The sequence below is a fragment of the Stylophora pistillata genome, chromosome 4 (genome assembly GCF_964205215.1).
Source record: "Stylophora pistillata chromosome 4, jaStyPist1.2, whole genome shotgun sequence".
In the NCBI taxonomy this organism is placed as follows: Eukaryota; Metazoa; Cnidaria; class Anthozoa; order Scleractinia; family Pocilloporidae; genus Stylophora; species Stylophora pistillata.
The window spans coordinates 6,595,001-6,612,801 of NC_142522.1; the positions used below are offsets into that span (position 1 = coordinate 6,595,001).

General features: G+C 36.8%; 1 protein-coding gene and 1 long non-coding RNA gene across 4 annotated transcripts in view; one reads left to right on the forward strand and one right to left on the reverse strand.

Annotated features, from left to right (window-relative positions):
• Positions 1 to 1,974: 1,974 nt before the first annotated feature.
• On the forward strand, positions 1,975 to 17,756 carry LOC148732162 (coatomer subunit epsilon-like). 3 transcript variants are annotated; one of them, XM_088759196.1, is made up of 11 exons: positions 1,975 to 2,273; positions 6,852 to 6,937; positions 13,994 to 14,090; positions 14,728 to 14,777; positions 15,015 to 15,068; positions 15,185 to 15,206; positions 15,385 to 15,444; positions 15,593 to 15,748; positions 16,212 to 16,280; positions 16,438 to 16,541; positions 17,378 to 17,756. In XM_088759196.1, exons 3-11 carry the CDS (start codon positions 14,061 to 14,063, stop codon positions 17,478 to 17,480), a joined length of 648 nt encoding a protein of 215 aa, XP_088615322.1. In that variant the 5' UTR covers positions 1,975 to 2,273; positions 6,852 to 6,937; positions 13,994 to 14,060; the 3' UTR covers positions 17,481 to 17,756. The 3 variants fall into 3 exon arrangements, with proteins under 3 accessions (XP_088615322.1, XP_088615320.1, XP_088615321.1); XM_088759194.1 differs by lacking the exons at positions 1,975 to 2,273; positions 6,852 to 6,937 and adding an exon at positions 12,213 to 12,244; XM_088759195.1 differs by lacking the exons at positions 1,975 to 2,273; positions 6,852 to 6,937 and adding an exon at positions 12,213 to 12,244 and having other exon boundaries at positions 16,438 to 16,512.
• The window catches only part of LOC148732163 (uncharacterized), an 80,322-nt gene continuing 72,154 nt past the window's right edge, over positions 9,634 to 17,801 (reverse strand). The window contains exon 2 of the long non-coding RNA XR_016000859.1: positions 9,634 to 9,988. This is a non-coding gene — a long non-coding RNA (uncharacterized LOC148732163). The remainder of the gene's footprint in view (positions 9,989 to 17,801) is intronic.

Consider the following 17,801-nt stretch of genomic DNA (forward strand, 5'->3'; position numbering starts at 1 on the left):
TAAAACGCTAATCCATTGTCGACTCGTTAAATTCTTAAGTCGCGTGGCATCCTTGCCTGGGACTAATCTACCTCGGTCTGGCCCAAGATAGGGAAAGACATTTGGGAGTTGATTTTTGATAAACATAAACCACATCCATGAAATAATTAGATTTTCCTAGAATAAGACCTTAAACAAAGTTATTCGCTTCAACTTATCTCCGCTGTCTTCCGTTAAAGGAAAGCAAATGGTCTCTTTTGTATAGTATTAAATATATTAACCAGTAGTTTCACTAGCAACCTTTGTGGCTTCCCTTGGTGTTGATGTATGGGATCCCATGAAAATGGGTTCCCACTCCACTGATGAGCAAACTCGTGATCAGTGGGTAAAAAAGGAACAAAGCGTATGCAAGGGTGGGAATGAGTGTGTAAAATGAACATAAAAGTTAGGTGTTAAAATTGAGGGAGCGACTTCTGTAACAACAGCACGCTCCTCAATTTAAAATTGTAAAAAAAATATATGTTATATATTATTATTAAAATATAAAAAAATAAATAAATAAATAAGTAAATAAAATCAAAATAAAATAAAATAAAATGAAGTTAAAATATTATCTAAGAGTAACTATTAGAAAGAGGGGGCGAAGTATTTAGGGTTAGGGTTAAATTGCTTATTTTTTATTAGAGTTTTGATTGTAGTTAGGGTTAGAGATTTATTAGGGTTAGGGTTAGTGTTAGTAAGGGTTAGGGTTAGGGTTAGGGTTATATTAGGGTTGGGTTAGGGTTACGGTTTGGGTGGAGTAAAGGTTAGTAATAGGCAAGGGTTTGCTTAGGGTTTGTTGAATTAGAATTATATTAGGGTTAGGGTTAGTGTTAGTTAGTGTTAGGGTTAGTGTTAGATTAGGTTTAGGGTTAGGGTTAGTGCTAGATTAGGGTTGTAGTGGGGAAAGGTTAGTCATAGGTAAGGGTTTGCTAAGGGTTTGTGGAATGGGGTGTCTGTTTTTGACTGTAGGAAGGGAAAGGGGGTTTATAAAATAGGGAAAAAAAAAATTATTATTGATGAAATAAAGTATTCTCCTTTTACAATTATTTTTATGGACAGGAGACTGTAGGAATTGGAAGGATATAGGTAGAGGAGGAGCAGTGTTGATCGAGGAGTGGTGAAAGAAGATGCGAAGTGTCTACAAAAGCTGCCCAAAGATGGAGAGAAAAGGAAATCAAACCGGCCGGGTGAGGAGAGAAGGATGCATCGGCACCAAGGCTCCTTATGGTTGTGAGTCGTCAGGGGCAAAGCACAACCGAGCGAGGATGTTTCTAACCTGGTACCAGGTCAATGCCCGACATCCTCGTGCCGAGTCCTTGTTGAAGAAAGCAAGAAAAACTACACAAATATAGTGAGAAATTAGAACGTGATTGGAACCTATTCCAAAGGAAAAAAAAAAAAAATATTCATATATAAATACAGTTTTTATAATATAGAGGGAGGTAAATATGTATACTAAATAAAGAAAAATTTCATATGTGATAGGAGAGAAAACTTATGTAAAAAATTAAAAGAAAAAAAATTTTTTTTTGAGATATTACGGAAGAGAATGCAATGCTCATGCAGAGAAACAGAATGCGGTGCTAATACAGAAGAGAATACCAATGTATATTAAAAGGAAAATAATTAAATGAATAAAAACAAAAAACAAAAATAATAATTTCAAGTGTGTGTACACTGAACGGAAGTGTCACGAAACGGGAATTAGAATTAAGAGGGGAGGTGTGTTATTATTATTTATATGAAGAAAATAAAGATAGATACCTTGAGAAATATGAGAGGGAGCTGCCTTATCCTTAATATCCAAAGGAAAAAATATATTTATAACGAAAAAAGATTTTCGCTACTGGCTCCGTGTCGCCAAATAGCGGAGTTGAGAGATCTTAATCTGGGACGGTCACGTCAGAATGGCGTGATCGAATTGCGTGAGTCTTATGACGTACGGGTAACGCGCGATTGCTCTTGGGAAATTGATGAAGAGTGTTCAATCGATCTTCGTCGTAAAAGGGATTTTGACCCTCGAAATGTCTAGAAAACGAATTATTTCTAGAGATAAAGGAGATAATTGCGTGCGTTAGCAGAAGGAATTGAATGGAGACGTCGATGTAAGGTTATCGGACGTTGTTGGAAGAGGGCGAGGACCTATTGTTGAGATCTTTCGTTCTAATCTGGCTGTGGAAAGTGATTAACTGTTGGGATGCATCGATCCATCTTTGCTGTGAATGGTTCGCTGAAAAGTATGATGTCGAACGGTGAGTGAAATAAATTAAAGATCGGAAAGAGAACAATTATTGTATTGATTTATTTAAGTAGAGAATAGCTAGAGTAGATGCATCCAATCTATCAATGTAGACAATAGCTAGAGTAGATGTGACACAATAAATAAAGCATAGAGCATACCAAGAGTTAAGTGGATTAAATTGTTCTGCATACTTTTACAATATAAAATAGATGTTAGTAACAAATAGACAGTTTTTGATGGAGATAGTGCGGAGAAAGCCCCGCAAAAAAGGAAAGGCTATAAGTATACAACGATTATAACAAATTCGAGTTTTGACAAGAATTATGTATAAAAATAAGTGTAATGAGCAAGGTTAAAATACAATTATGAGTTAAAATGCAATAATGAGCTAAGATAGATTACAAAATTCTTTGAGACTATCAAAGAAAAATGTCGAAAGATTATAATGAGGGAAGAATAAGGTAGATTCTTTAATAAACTACCTAAGAATTATATACATAGTGGCTTTAATGGTTAACTACAGTCTCGAAATGGAATTAAAGTGTTAAGGAAAGAACATCAGGGATGTCTTCTCTATATTTATGAGAATTATTGCGATGTAGTTTAAAAATAGCTCAAGGTACATAAATGTATAAGAATGTAATGATCGTGTTGGAATCCATAAACTGTAAAAATTGAAATACAGAAAAAAAAAAAAAATATATATATATATATATACATATATAAGTATATTTTTGATGGCATTAAAATTTATTATTATTTGGTAATTTTCGAGTGTAATAGCATATTGGTGAGTAGCATGGTGTGCAGTTTGGTGGTGTTGCTGTATGCTTTGGTGAGTTTGGGGATATGCATGTTGTGGTATTTGTATAGGATGTGGCGTACTATTTTGTCTGTTCGTGCATGTTTGTTGTATTTACTGCGGTAGTAGATTGTAGATTGTTTAGTGGATTGGTTTCTTTTGGTGAGTTGTCGTCTTTTGTGACAGTGGTAAGGTAGCCAGGGGTAAGAGTTTTTAGTGATTAGTTTGTTGGGGTAGTCAAGAGCGGTCAATCGTAGAGAAAAGAGTTTGTGTATAAAGTCGTAATCGTCTTTGGTTTTAGACAGTCTGCTGTATCGTACAGTTTCTGTCGTGATGATGCCTGTGAAAATGTGTTGTGGGTGATTTGATGAGAAATGGGGGTACATGTATTTGTGATGGGGTTTTTGGTAAATTTGATGGTGAATTTTGTGATATAGTATGGTGTGGTAATAGAGGGAAATTGTGAGGTCTAGGTAGTGAATGGAATGACAATTTGTAGTGAAAGTGATTGGGATTTGTGAAGGATATGTAGTGCATAAATGGTTAATAATATCTGTAATGTTCTTTTTGTCTGTCAACAAAAATCCGTCGTCGATGTATCTACAAAAAAGGAAAAGTCCAGTGGTGTCGTGTTCCGAAAAGAAAGTTAATTCCCTGAGTTAATTCCACTACTTCTGAACAAGCTTGAAGCGTACGGTTTTCAGGAAAGCGTTATTCAACTTTTAAACAGCTACTTAAATGAACGGAAATATCAAGTAAAGATCGGCTGTCATGTTAGTTCGAGCCGATTCGTGAGTCGTGGCTGTCCTCAGGGTTCCGCGCTTGGCCCGTTGTTATGGAATGTTTTCCAGAATGACCTATCCTACTGCCTAACAGCGAACTTGTCTATGTATGCCGATGACCATCAAATTTACCACGCAGGAGCAGACCAGGCAGCTGTGACTTCCCAGTTAAAGGATAGTGCCAACTTAGCAACAACGTGGTACAATTCTAACTTATTGGCGGGAAACCTCAAAAAGTACCAAGTTTTGAACTTGGGCTCCACTCAAAATGACAGCAATATTTGCGTGAATGATGTTGTGATTGAAACTAAAGATAATATCATACTTCTAGGAGTAGTGTTAGATTCTAAGCTAAATTTCTCTGAGCATGTAATCTCTATTTGTAAAAAAGCCAGCCAGAGAATTGGTGTTCTAATGAGACTACGTAATTTAATTCCTATGAAATCTAAGTTAATATTATTCAAAAGCGCGATATTACCATTCCTCACGTACTGTCACCTAGTGTGGCATTTTTGTAAAGCGAGTGACACTCGAAAGCTTGAAAGACTACAAGAAAGAGGACTTAGAGCGGTTTTCAAGGATAATAATTCTAGTTATGAACAACTATTAGAGAAGGCAGATCTGCCAACACTACTAAATAGTCGCTTACAGGATCTGTGCATACTTATGTATAAAGTAAAACATAAACTGTGCCCTGCATATATAAGTAACATCTTTAAAGAACCAAATAGTAATTACAATCTGCGGCAAGCAGATTTCTCTATACCTAGGTATGAGACAGTCACCTATGGCAAGCACTCTATTAGATATTTAGGGCCTAAGCTATGGACAAAACTACCCAAGAGTATCAGGGACGTCACAACCCTAACGTCATTTAAAAGCAAGATACGCCAACTCAATATAAGTGAACTTTTAGATGATGGCTGCGCAGGCTGTAGCCTTTGTTCATTTTGACTTCTGTGTGTTTTTACTATAAATCTCTTAATAAGTTAACTATAGATATTTTATCTACTACTGTATTTAGTTTGTATACTCTCCCCTAATTGGTGTCCCCAAATTAGTAAGGGATTCGTTCCCTGGCTAGACGGTTTTTTGACACTTTAATAAAGTTTCTACTACTACTACTACTACTACTAGCAGCAAGACCAGGTCAGCGATTTGCCGGCTGTGGTAGCTGCCCATAGCAACCCCTTTGATTTGTTGGTAAACGTCCTGTCCTGATAAGAAAAAGTTACGGTTGTTAATAAAATTGTTTAAATTAAGTAAAAAGTCTCTGTAAAAGGTTGGTAGGTTTAATAGTTTGCAACTGGTGGTGATGGCATGGATGGTGTCTGAATGTGAGATGTTGGTGTAGAGTGATGTGAAGTCAAAAGTCGTTAAAGTAAAATTGTCAATATCGTCAACATAAAAGTTGTGAAATGAGTCCAAAAGGTCTGTTGAGTTGTAAATTAACGGAAAGGGAATGTTTCGTTCTTCAAAAATGTCTTTCAGTTGTAAAATAATTTTGTCAAGTTCTGTACCAAGTAAACGTGAGGGGTTAGAAGTCGTCCAGCTGTGTGCAGTTATAATGGGTCGTCCTGTTAGATTGTGAAGGTTTGAGGGTGAGGCAGTATCAGTCAGTTTATGTACTTTAGGTAGGAGTTTCATGTAAGGTAGTTGAAGTTTGTCTTGTGTAATAGTGTTAAGTAGCTTTTTGTCGGTTGAGGTTGAAAGTAGTTTGTTAAAACGTATTTGTAGTTTTCTAAGTAATTTGTTGGAGTTTGTTATAGTCTTGGTAAGGTCAAAATTGTCAATACGTTTGTATGTGGTGGAGTCTGTAAGTTGTCTGGTGTATTCGTCTTTAAACCATGTGATGGGCACAAGGGCCCATCCCATATTTTTGTCTGTCTTGGTAAGAATTATGTCATTGTGTTTGTTAAAGTTGTGGATGTGGGATGCGTGTGACTGTGTGATGTTGAGGTGCTGTGGATTAAAAAGGTTGTGTAAGTGTGTGGTTGACTGTAGGTATTGCTTGGAGTAAGAAAAGGTGTTGTGGACATAATCGATGATGTGGACATTAAAATATGGTTTAGTTTGTTCTTCTCGGAGAAGCTTGACTGGGTTTCTGTTTGCATAAGGGCGGTATCTGCGGTAGAAGCTTGTAGTTTTCTTTCTGGTTGATTGGTTTGTAGCTTTAAGTGGATTGGTTCCTTTGTAGATTAGGTTGTTAAGAGCGGAGTTGACTTCTGTAGAGATTGTTTTCTTTATGTTAGGTATGGTGGTAGAATCTGTAGTTGGTATAAAATTGGTTCCTTTGTTCAAAAGTTCTGTGAGGTCAGGGGAAAGGTTGATGTTTGTGAAATTGTGAATATGTCGATTGAAGAAAGTTTTTCTTTTTCTGCTGATAGTTGTGATTTGCGTGAGGTTATGCATTCATTTTCTAGTAAGAGAGCTGTGTCTTGTGGCCAAAGATGGACTCTAGTTTGGAGGTGATCGACGAATTTGTGTAGATTTGTGGTGATGGAGTGGATGCGTCTGCGAAGGATATAGCCATGGTTTTGTTTGATTCTCTTCAGGTGTTGGATTCTTTTTTGTTGTTTTGATTTTTCTTCATCTTTAAGTTGTTTGATCCTATTGAAGAGTGCTGTATTCTCGCCTTCAAGGTATTGGATGCTTTGCATGGTAGTGGTAGTGTTTAGTTGAGTGCTGCTTTTAGTAGAGTAAGTAAGGTTTCCGTTGTGGGTTTTAAAACCTGTAGTAGTAAGACTGGATCGAAGATTGTAGATTGTGGCTTTGTTTTTTTCAATTATAGTTGATAGGTGGTGGACTTTGAAAAGAGACTTTTTTGGTTTTTTTGAGAAGGTGGTAGATTTGATAGTTTCCCATTTCCAGTTATGCATACTAGTCGTAAAAGATGGGTCAGGTTTAGGTTTATGTTTTTGATTATCTTTCTTGTGTTTTTTTATTTTAGGATGTTTCTTCTTGTTAATTTTCTTCTTCTTTTCGTTGGTTGTCTCTCTTTTAGATGTATATGAGGGAAGAGGGGTTGATGGAGTTCCTGCGGTTGAAATCCCTGGAGTAGTTTCCTTTGACACATCATTAGAGAGATTGGTATGTACACCTTCATCTATTTTTCTCTTTTTGATCTTTCTGGTACTTGATTTCTTTGTCATGATTACTGTAAAATGTTATTAGGGTTTGTGGTAAAAAATATTTGGGATGAATATATTAAGTGGGAAGAGCAGAAAAATAATAGTATTAATGGAGAGATAGACATAATGTGATGGTGAATGAAACAAGAGGAATAGGGGGGTTGATGACCATAGGTTTGAATAGACTAAAATACGATAGGATAGAATGGATTAAAAACTTTTTTTATATTATGTATTAAGTAATTAGCCATTAGTATTGAAAGAAGTAAAATAAATAAAATAAAAAAAAAATAGATATTCATTCCATTCACTACCTAGACCTCACAATTTCCCTCAATTACCACACCATACTATATCACAAAATTCACCATCAAATTTACCAAAAACCCCATCACAAATACATGTACCCCCATTTCTCATCAAATCACCCACAACACATTTTCACAGGCATCATCAAGACTGAAACTGTACGATACATCAGACTGTCTAAAACCAAAGATGATTACGACTTTATACACAAACTCTTTTCTCTACGACTGACCGCTCTTGACTACCCCAACAAACTAATCACTAAAAACTCTTACCCCTGGCTACCTTACCACTGTCACAAAAGACGACAACTCACCAAAAGAAACCAATCCACTAAACAATCTACAATCTACTACCGGAGTAAATACAACAAACATGCACGAACAGACAAAATAGTACGCCACATCCTATACAAATACCACAACATGCATATCCCCAAACTCACCAAAGCATACAGCAACACCACCAAACTGAACACCATGCTACTCACCAATAAGCTATTACACTCGAAAATTACCAAATAATAATAAATTTTAATGCCATCAAAAATATACTTATATATGTATATATATATATAAAGTGTGACTTGATTTTCGTAGAACAGTGCTCAATACATAGAAGTAGAGCGAAGTATATATTGTGGGAGGAAAAAGACACGTAAACTACAAGTTCATCCCTACAAGCCTGTTTCGTGGTCGCCCACTCATCAGGGGATTCATCCCCTGATGAGTGGGCGACCACGAAACAGGCTTGTAGGGATGAACTTGTAGTTTACGTGTCTTTTTCCTCCCACAATATATATATATATATATATTTTTTTTTTTTTTCTGTATTTCAATTTTTACAGTTTATGGATTCCAACACGATCATTACATTCTTATACATTTATGTACCTTGAGCTATTTTTAAACTACATCGCAATAATTCTCATAAATATAGAGAAGACATCCCTGATGTTCTTTCCTTAACACTTTAATTCCATTTCGAGACTGTAGTTAACCATTAAAGCCACTATGTATATAATTCTTAGGTAGTTTATTAAAGAATCTACCTTATTCTTCCCTCATTATAATCTTTCGACATTTTTCTTTGATAGTCTCAAAGAATTTTGTAATCTATCTTAGCTCATTATTGCATTTTAACTCATAATTGTATTTTAACCTTGCTCATTACACTTATTTTTATACATAATTCTTGTCAAAACTCGAATTTGTTATAATCGTTGTATACTTATAGCCTTTCCTTTTTTGCGGGGCTTTCTCCGCACTATCTCCATCAAAAACTGTCTATTTGTTACTAACATCTATTTTATATTGTAAAAGTATGCAGAACAATTTAATCCACTTAACTCTTGGTATGCCCTATGCTTTATTCATTGTGTCACATCTGCTCTAGCTATTGTCTACATTAATAGATTGGATGCATCTACTCTAGCTATTCTCTATTTAAATAAATCAATACAATAATTGTTCTCTATCCGATCTTTAATTTATTTAACTCCCCGTTCGACACCATACTTTTCGGCGAACCATTCACAGCAAAGATGGATCGATGCATCCCAACAGTTAATCACTTTCCACAGCCAGATTAGAACGAAAGATCGCAACAACAGGTCCTCGCCCTCTTCCAACAACGTCCGATAACCTTACATCGACGTCTCCATTCAATTCCTTCTGCTAACGCATGCAATTATCTCCTTTATCTTTAGAAATAATTCGTTTTCTAGACATCTCAAGGGTCAAAATCCCTTTTGCGACGAAGATCGATTGAACACTCTTCATCAATTTCCCAAGAGCAATCGCGCGTTACCCATACGTCATAAGACTCACGCAATAAGATCACGCCATTCTGACGTGACCGTCCCAGATTAAGATCTCTCAACTCCGCTATTTGGCGACACGGAGCCAGTAGCGAAAATCTTTTTTCGTTATAAATATATTTTTTCCTTTGGATATTAAGGATAAGGCAGCTCCCTCTCATATTTCTCAAGGTATCTATCTTTATTTTCTTCATATAAATAATAATAACACACCTCCCCTCTTAATTCTAATTCCCGTTTCGTGACACTTCCGTTCTGTGTACACACACTTGAAATTATTATTTTTGTTTTTTGTTTTTATTCATTTAATTATTTTCCTTTTAATATACATAGGTATTCTCTTCTGTATTAGCACCGCATTCTTTGTTTCTCTACATGAGCATTGGATTTTCCTCCGTAATATCTCAAAAAAATTTTTTTTTTCTTTTAATTTGTTTACATAAGTTTTCTCTTCTATCATATCTGAAATTTTTCTTTATTTAGTATACATATTTACCTCCTTCTATATTATCAAAACTGTATATATATATATATATATTTTTTTTTTTTTTTCCTTTGGAATAGGTTCCAATCACTTTCTAATTTCTCACTATATTTGTGTAGTTTTTCTTGCTTTCTTCAACAAGGACTCGGCACGAGGATGTCGGGCATTGACCTGGTACCAGGTTAGAAACATCCTCGCTCGGTTGTGCTTTGCCCCTGACGACTCACAACCATAAGGAGCCTTGGTGCCGATGCATCCTTCTCTCCTCACCCGGCCGGTTTGATTTCCTTTTCTCTCCATCTTTGGGCAGCTTTTGTAGACACTTCGCATCTTCTTTCACCACTCCTCGATCAACACTCCTCCTCCTCTACCTATATCCTTCCAATTCCTACAGTCTCCTGTCAAAAAAATAATTGTTAAAAGAGAATACTTTATTTCATCAATAATATAAATTTTTTTTTTTCCTATTTTATAAACCCCCTTTCCCTTCCCACAGTCAAAAACAGACACCCCATTCCACAAACCCTTAGCAAACCCTTACCCACTACAACCCTAATCTAGCACTAACCCTAACCCTAAACCTAATCTAACACTAACCCTAACACTAACTAACACTAACCCTAACCCTAATATAATTCTAATTCAACAAACCCTAAGCAAACCCTTGCCTATTACTAACCTTTACTCCACCCAAACCCTAACCCTAACCCAACCCTAATATAACCCTAACCCCTAACCCTAACCCTAACTAACACTAACCCTAACCCTAATAAATCTCTAACCCTAACTATAATCAAAACTCTAATAAAAAATAAGCAATTTAACCCTAACCCTAAATACTTCGCCCCCTCTTTCTAATAGTTACTCTTAGATAATATTTTAACTTCATTTTATTTTATTTTATTTTGATTTTATTGACTTATTTATTTATTTATTTTTTTTTTATATTTTAATAATAATATATAACATATATTTTTTACAATTTTAAATTGAGTTTAGGAGCGTGCTGTTGTTACAGAAGTCGCTCCCTCAATTTTAACACCTAACTTTTATGTTCATTTTACACACTCATTCCCACCCTTGCATACGCTTTGTTCCTTTTTTACCCACTGATCACGAGTTTGCTCATCAGTGGAGTGGGAACCCATTTTCATGGGATCCCATACATCAACACCAAGGGAAGCCACAAAGGTTGCTAGTGAAACTACTGGTTAATATATTTAATACTATACAAACGAAGGTTTGTAAAGAAGAGGAAGACGAAATCATGGACAAGGCAACGGCAAGCAATACGCGACGGAGAAGCATGACGGGCTCAAAGTAGCTCTGATACCTTGGTTTGGAAGGTAAATATGCAGGACCAAGCCACGTGTCAAGTTTTTTACGATCCTCAGGGCTCATACTGATTCTTTTCCGAAAGAAGAAAAACAAGAGTGAGGCCAGAAGCAAAGGAAACCCAATCACGTAGATCGCCACAGAGACGAAACTAAGAGCTGATAGAGTTCTGTAGGTATCAGATGCACATTCAATCTAAGGAGAAATTGTCATGTACAGAATATCACTGTCATTTTGGCAGGGGCGTAAAATGGAGAGAGTTTGCTTTACAATAGGGAAGTAGCTGAAACTTAAACACAAAAAGGCACTTTGACGGCATTTAAAGTGAACGTTTTCCATGCGTCGTTCTGTCGGACGCATCTTATTGCAGACCAACACGATGATAAAGTAAACGCCCACAGTTGCCATGCAGCCAATTGGAAGAAGAAGAATGAAAGCAAACTTGTGTCCGGTCACATGACTATGATGTCAGAGAAATTTTATGGCCGCCATGCTGGAGGAGTGAAAATATATAGCACTTGTGGCAAGTTGTGTTATTCGAAAGCGTAATTTCTCGAGGGATGCCATCATTTTGCCTCGTCGTTGGCTGTCCTAACCACAAAAAGAAGAATCCAGGGCTTTGCTTTTGTCAGGTGCCAAACGTTGTTACCAATCAAGGGGAAGAAACCGAGATTTTGTGCACCCAAAGGCAAACTCGGTGGTTAGCTGCCATTGGTCGAGCTGACTTGACAGAGAAAATTCTAGAAAATGACCGGGTTTGCGGTATCCACTTTCATTTGGGAAAAGCAGCACAATTATGGGATCGATTAAACCCAGACTGGGTTCCTAGATAGTTTACATCTGGAGCACGACAAACTAAAGGAATCCGACGAGAGGAAAGAACAACAACAACAAGAAAGAGCACAAAGGATTACCAAGAGGAGAAAATGCGAAAGAGAACGTGAGGAGCAGGAAGCTATGCAAAGGAAAGCTGTAAAGGTGAATGAGCCTGGAGAGCGAATAAGAGCTGCAGAACTTGATTCAGTGCTCGAGAAATTGACAGATTCTATTGACTTCTCAAGTTCACTTTTTAGTTTCTTGGCCGACGCAAAATTAATATTCTTCACTCTCGCATACTCTACTTGTTTTACTGCAGAAGGTAAAAGCCACGTTCATTTTACCTGTGTGCATGCAAGTTCCCCAGTCAATCTTGTCCAGACCTCCAGCTAAAAAAGAACACCCGCGATATGAGAACAGCATTCTCCCAGCCCAGCCATACATCCAGCACAATACACTGAAACAACAGTTCTCTCTGTGGTTGTTATGATCCAGAGCTGCAGGTGGGTTCATTCATCCTTTGCGAATGCCTTGCTTTAGCGAGAACAACAAATTTATCTTGGATTATTTGGCCAAGAACACTTGTAACAAAACCAGAAACCATTTGATTGTAGGCAAATAGGCTTCGAAAATCCTTGAATTGATCCTTAGTGTAGAAGCTGGTCTCGAGCACAAGATATAACAAAATATCACAAGCTTTGACAGGAGGGAGGCATTCCGAAGTTCATTTTTGCACCGGAATGAGCAAATGATTCATGCTGATCACTGAGATCTTTTCGACATACCTTTTCTTAATACTACCTTCCAGTGAATTGGCATAAGCAGAAAATATAAGCTTGGAATCCACAATCGCTTTGTCCGAAGACGCATATTTTCTCAATTCACCGACCGCCATCTCGAGAATCACTCCTCCAAGATGGGGGCGCCTCGTTTTTGAACATTGCTATGACGTCATGCGAACAGACTCTATTTATTGTTATTTATTTTATTTATTAAGCTTTGTCTAATTATCTTGGGCAGGGAGACCACTACAGCCTTAGACAATTACGGTGGAACCCGCATCAACAATGATGAGGCCAGACCCCCCTAATCCCCAGTAAACAGGCCAGACCACATCACAGTAATCTCATGAGTGGGTTCTTTAAGGTCCCCTGCCTAACCAAATTAACTCATTAATAGAAGCAGGAGACGGGACCTACGGTTTATTCGTCCTTAGAATTTCTATCCATTTCTTGATATTATAGAAAGGTAGCACATCCTCCTCAGTTATTTTAAGACCTTAAGTGTTGTTCCAGCCGGAGCTCAAACCCTCGACCTCCCATACAACAGTCCGGCGCTGTAACCTATTGAGCCAACTGGGAGGTGGTTTGATCAAATTAACACCTTTTACCTGATAACTCTGTGTTTTCTCATTACCTGTTTGCTGGATCACGTATGGGTATGATAGGGAGAAGTTACAGTACGCCTTAATTTCTACGGGGAATTAAATGCTTTATTTATTTTATGTCTCCTTCCCCTAACTTCCATAATATATGTATCAGGGCTTCTGTGGTGATGTGACGGTGAAAATTCACACAATTGGTACAGAATTCATTTGATTTTTTTGCACAATCAAAACAAATTTCATGATAAGAGAAAATTCTTTAAAACTAATGTGGACTAGAAGTGTGTAAGATCTAAAGTGTAGCTGAGTTCTGTAAACCTCAGAATACAAGCATACATGTACTTCAACAATCTTTTCTGGTCTTCTTTCTCATTACTTTTTCAATCATTGTCATAAGTTCTGCTCTACATGAGGTGCAGGTGCATGAATTATATTTATTTTGTCTCTCAGTTAGTTCATGCATTAGGATTGGCCAATTTAGTGGGGCATATTTTACTCTATGGCCTGCTAATGTCAACAGTCTGTTTGAATTGAAAATCCCCCCTTCCTGTTTTAACCCAGAGATGTAAGAAATATTTTATAAACTTTGTTTTCTTGGTTTATACTTTAAGTTACGTAACTTCATTTTTCCAGTCTGTGACATACAGTGTGGACCTAAAACTCGCTTATTTAGAAGTATACATTTATGTGTGTAGACTGTATGCTGTATTGTATCTAGAATTGTTACTTATACATGCTTTTGATTAGATTTAAATCAAAGACTAGTTTCTGCTCTAGAAGAATAGTTACTGCTGCAGATTAGTGGATATTACAATTATGGTAGAAATTAACTAAGTGTTATTTTCCAATTTGCTTTGGTTCAATTTAGAGAATCCACTCTTAAGTCCATAGAAAAGAAGTTAAACTCGAGTGATCTCAACGACTATGATCTGTTAATGGCAGCAACAGTTTATTACAACGAACAGGTACAGATCCACCTTCAAATTCTCCTTATTGATCTCATAGATTTTCTCATGCTTTTGACCTTTGGCAGTGGAACATCAGTATTGTAGTTCTCCATATTGTATATATCTTATTAACCAAGCGCGAGGGCCGCACTGGGAGAATATCGGCCCGAGGTCTTGACAGTATGGACCGAGTGCAGCGAGGTCCGTACAAAAAAGACCGAGGGCCGATATTCTTCCAGTACGGTCCCGAGCAAGCTTGGTTAATAAGAGATTAATTTTATTATACGACTGAAGTTCAAAGGGACACAAGTGTGTATCATTCGGGACCATTTGGGACAGTGCCCGGTCCAATACTGAGCGAATATTGACCGGCAATAGAGCATTTTGATTGGTTGATTTTAGTTATTGGCCCTCTGACTGCCCGAGTCGTGTAATAGTTTCTATTCATGCCCCATGGTTCTTATGAGGAGAAGTTTTGTAACAATCAAGCCTCTTTAAGTTGTGATTGCAGTATTTCAATCTGTAATTCTTACAACCTTAAAAGAGATAACAATACATCAATCCATGTTTTTTCAAGGACTACATGTGTACATGTACATCTACATGTCCAGATGTATTGGTTCTACTCAGGAATACTTTTGTTTTTCATAATTAGAATTTTGAATCAGCATTACGATGCCTTCATCAGTCTGAGTCATTGGAATGGTAAGGAGAAACCTCTACTCTCTGTTTGCATTTTTGTCTTGGAAGCTTCATTGTGTTTGGGCAAGTTCCCAAGACTCCCCAAATGTGTGTACAGCTGTACATATTTCAAAACTCAAAATAAATTCTTGGTCAAAATTAATTGAACCAATTTTATTTGTAGGTTTGCTTTTCGATAACATATCAAGGTGTGCAGCTTCAAATGTTTGCATAATGGTTTTTTTTTTTTTTCTATTTCAGCTCAGCTCTGTCAGAACAAATTTTCATCAGCATGGATAGAGTTGATCTGGCCAAGTACGTTTACATTTTAATTTAGATCATCTTTGAGGTTTAGAATAAATCGGTATAATTTAAAATGAAAATTCTAGCAAAAGTGTATTAATCATTCTTTTGGTTATTTTGTTTCAAAGGAAAGAACTTAAAAGAATGCAGGTGAGTTTTCTTTTTGGTTATTTTTGTTTTGTTGGTTGTTGTACTTTGTCTGTTAGTTTTTTTCTTGGGGGCAGTATTTAGCCCTAAGTTGCATTGTCATAATTTTCTGATTTGGAGGAGCTTGGAGTGTTTTCTTGGGTTTGTTATATTATTTAAATATCAAATTACTCTTCTGCAGGACCAAGATGATGATGCTACTCTCACACAGCTTTCCCTTGCTTGGTTCAATCTTGCTGTGGTAGGTGAATGGAAGAGTTTGTTCTTGCTTTATGTCAGGCTGTCTGACCTGAATCTTTATATCTGCCCTCAGCAGTCAAATTAACTCTTTTGAGTCAACAATAAAGTTGTATATATTTTTGCAGTGAAGGTGTTTTTCTCTTACATAGGGAGGGGAGAAATATCAAGATGCCTACTACATTTTCCAAGAGCTTTCGGACAAATACACCCCAACAGTCATGTTACTTAATGGTCAGGCTACTGCATACATGCACATGGGGAAATTTGAAGATGCAGAGAGTTGTCTGCAAGATGCACTAGACAAAGTAAGTCACACTTAATGTATTGTGGGCAATGAATGATGCTCCAAGTTTACTACATATGAATAGAAAATACAATAAATTTAATAACCTTTTAGGGCCAGTTCTGTTGCGGGTTAAATGTATGTTACAAAGTTTAACATACTCTATTTAGGCCTCAGTTGGGTATTAATGGAAATCAAACATTTTCATGAGTGGGCTGTTTGAATGAAATACACTTTTTTACTTCAGTGTTACATAAACATGTATCTTTAAGCCATTATTTTTAATTATTAAAAATCAACATGTAGATAGAGCTTTAGGCAAAATTGAAGCCAGTTTAGAATGTAGTTTCTTTAAGCAACAGTTAAAAGTTGTGGGAATCCATGTACACTACCCCCTCTCCATTTCTACCTCACGAACAAAACGAACAATTTCTGCATTTAAAAAGCACATTTTTACGTGTTGGTTCCTCTCTCTCTCTGTACAGGATAGCAGTAGTCCAGAAACACTCCTCAACTTGGTGGTTTTATCTCAGCATCTTGGAAAAGCTCCTGAGGTATGCATACACGTCATTGTGTGCTGGTTATTATGTTTGGAATGAGCAGAGGAAGTAAAATTTACTGGAGATATTTGAATATTGCACAAGACAGTGTTGTTAATATTACATTTTTTTTTTCCTTCTACCTTTTTTGCTTTTTCTGTGCCTCTTCTAGGTAACAACAAGATATATTTTGCAGTTAAAGGATGGGCATCCCAGTCATCCTTTTACAAAAGACCTCCTGAAAAAGGTACTTTTCATACTCTTTTTCCCTTTTTGGTTTGATTTTTTGTTGTTTTGTTTGTTTTTTTTATTTCTATTATCATAACATTGTTATTATTATTTTTATTTTTTTTTTGTATTTAATTGGATGTGGCAAAGAAAGAAAATAAAGACGTTGCACTATCACAAGTTGAAGAGGCTCTTTGGCTGCCACAAAGGAAGGAATAGCAGGACTCGACACTAACGGTTGCCAACTAGCCACAGACTAGTAGAAATTCAGTTTTGGCCAGTGGTTTTCGATTTCCTCTGGCTAGTTTGGCTAGAAAACAAACTGAAATTGTTGTAACATCCAAGTTGTCACCAGCCACTCGGCTAGTAAGTTGAAAAGTTAGTGTCGAGCCCTGAATAGTGACCAATTTGTTAGAGGAAGGTTTTTCATTTTCACAAATTGATTCATGGTCAGTGTGGATCCAAGTGAATGATTAACCTCAAATTCTTGTGGATATACGAACAAAGTTGAAATGGTAAATTGGCCACAGTAACGATTTCAAGAGCCGACGTTTCGAGCGTTAGCCCTTCGTCGGAGCGAATAGAGGAATTGTGGGTTGTGTGTGCTTTTAAAGGCAGAAAATGGAACGACGTCTTTCCACCAATAACGTAGCTTCATTTTCTGTCTTTAAAAGCACGCACAACCCACGATTCCTCTATTCGCTCCGACGTAGGGTAGCGCTCGAAACGTCAGCTTTTGTGATCGTTACGGTGGCCAATTTACCATTTCAACTTTGTTGATATATCCAAATTATTTCGTTACTCCCACCGACGCAGCCCCAAACAGTTTATTTCGAAACTATCAGCCTTTACTCAAATTCTTTTGTCTGCCTGTGCTTATTCAGGAGAAAGATTTTGATCAGCTTGCTGAACAATATGCAGTCAGTGTTCAGTCCTGAGGATGATGACAAGAGAAGAATCCCGCAAAGTATTCAGGCATATTTGTAGACAATAAAATAAAAAAGAGGCCTCTCAAACCCTATTGATAGCATCTCCGTACAAGCTCCAGTTTATACGGTGCACGTTCCTACAAAATTAACTTGTAACTCTGTGTATCTTTCACCATTATGTTATCATATTATCTTAAGGTGGTATAATTGTTATGTTGTTTTAACTTCTGCATTAATTTTGGTCTTTGTTTTGTGAAGAACAAGAAATTTCATGGTTGTAGGTCTTAAAGTTTAAGTGCTGAATCTTGAATTTATTAAATCAACCATTACTCCTTGTAACGTGTGATCTACGTGAATTCAACGCATCCTCATCAATGGA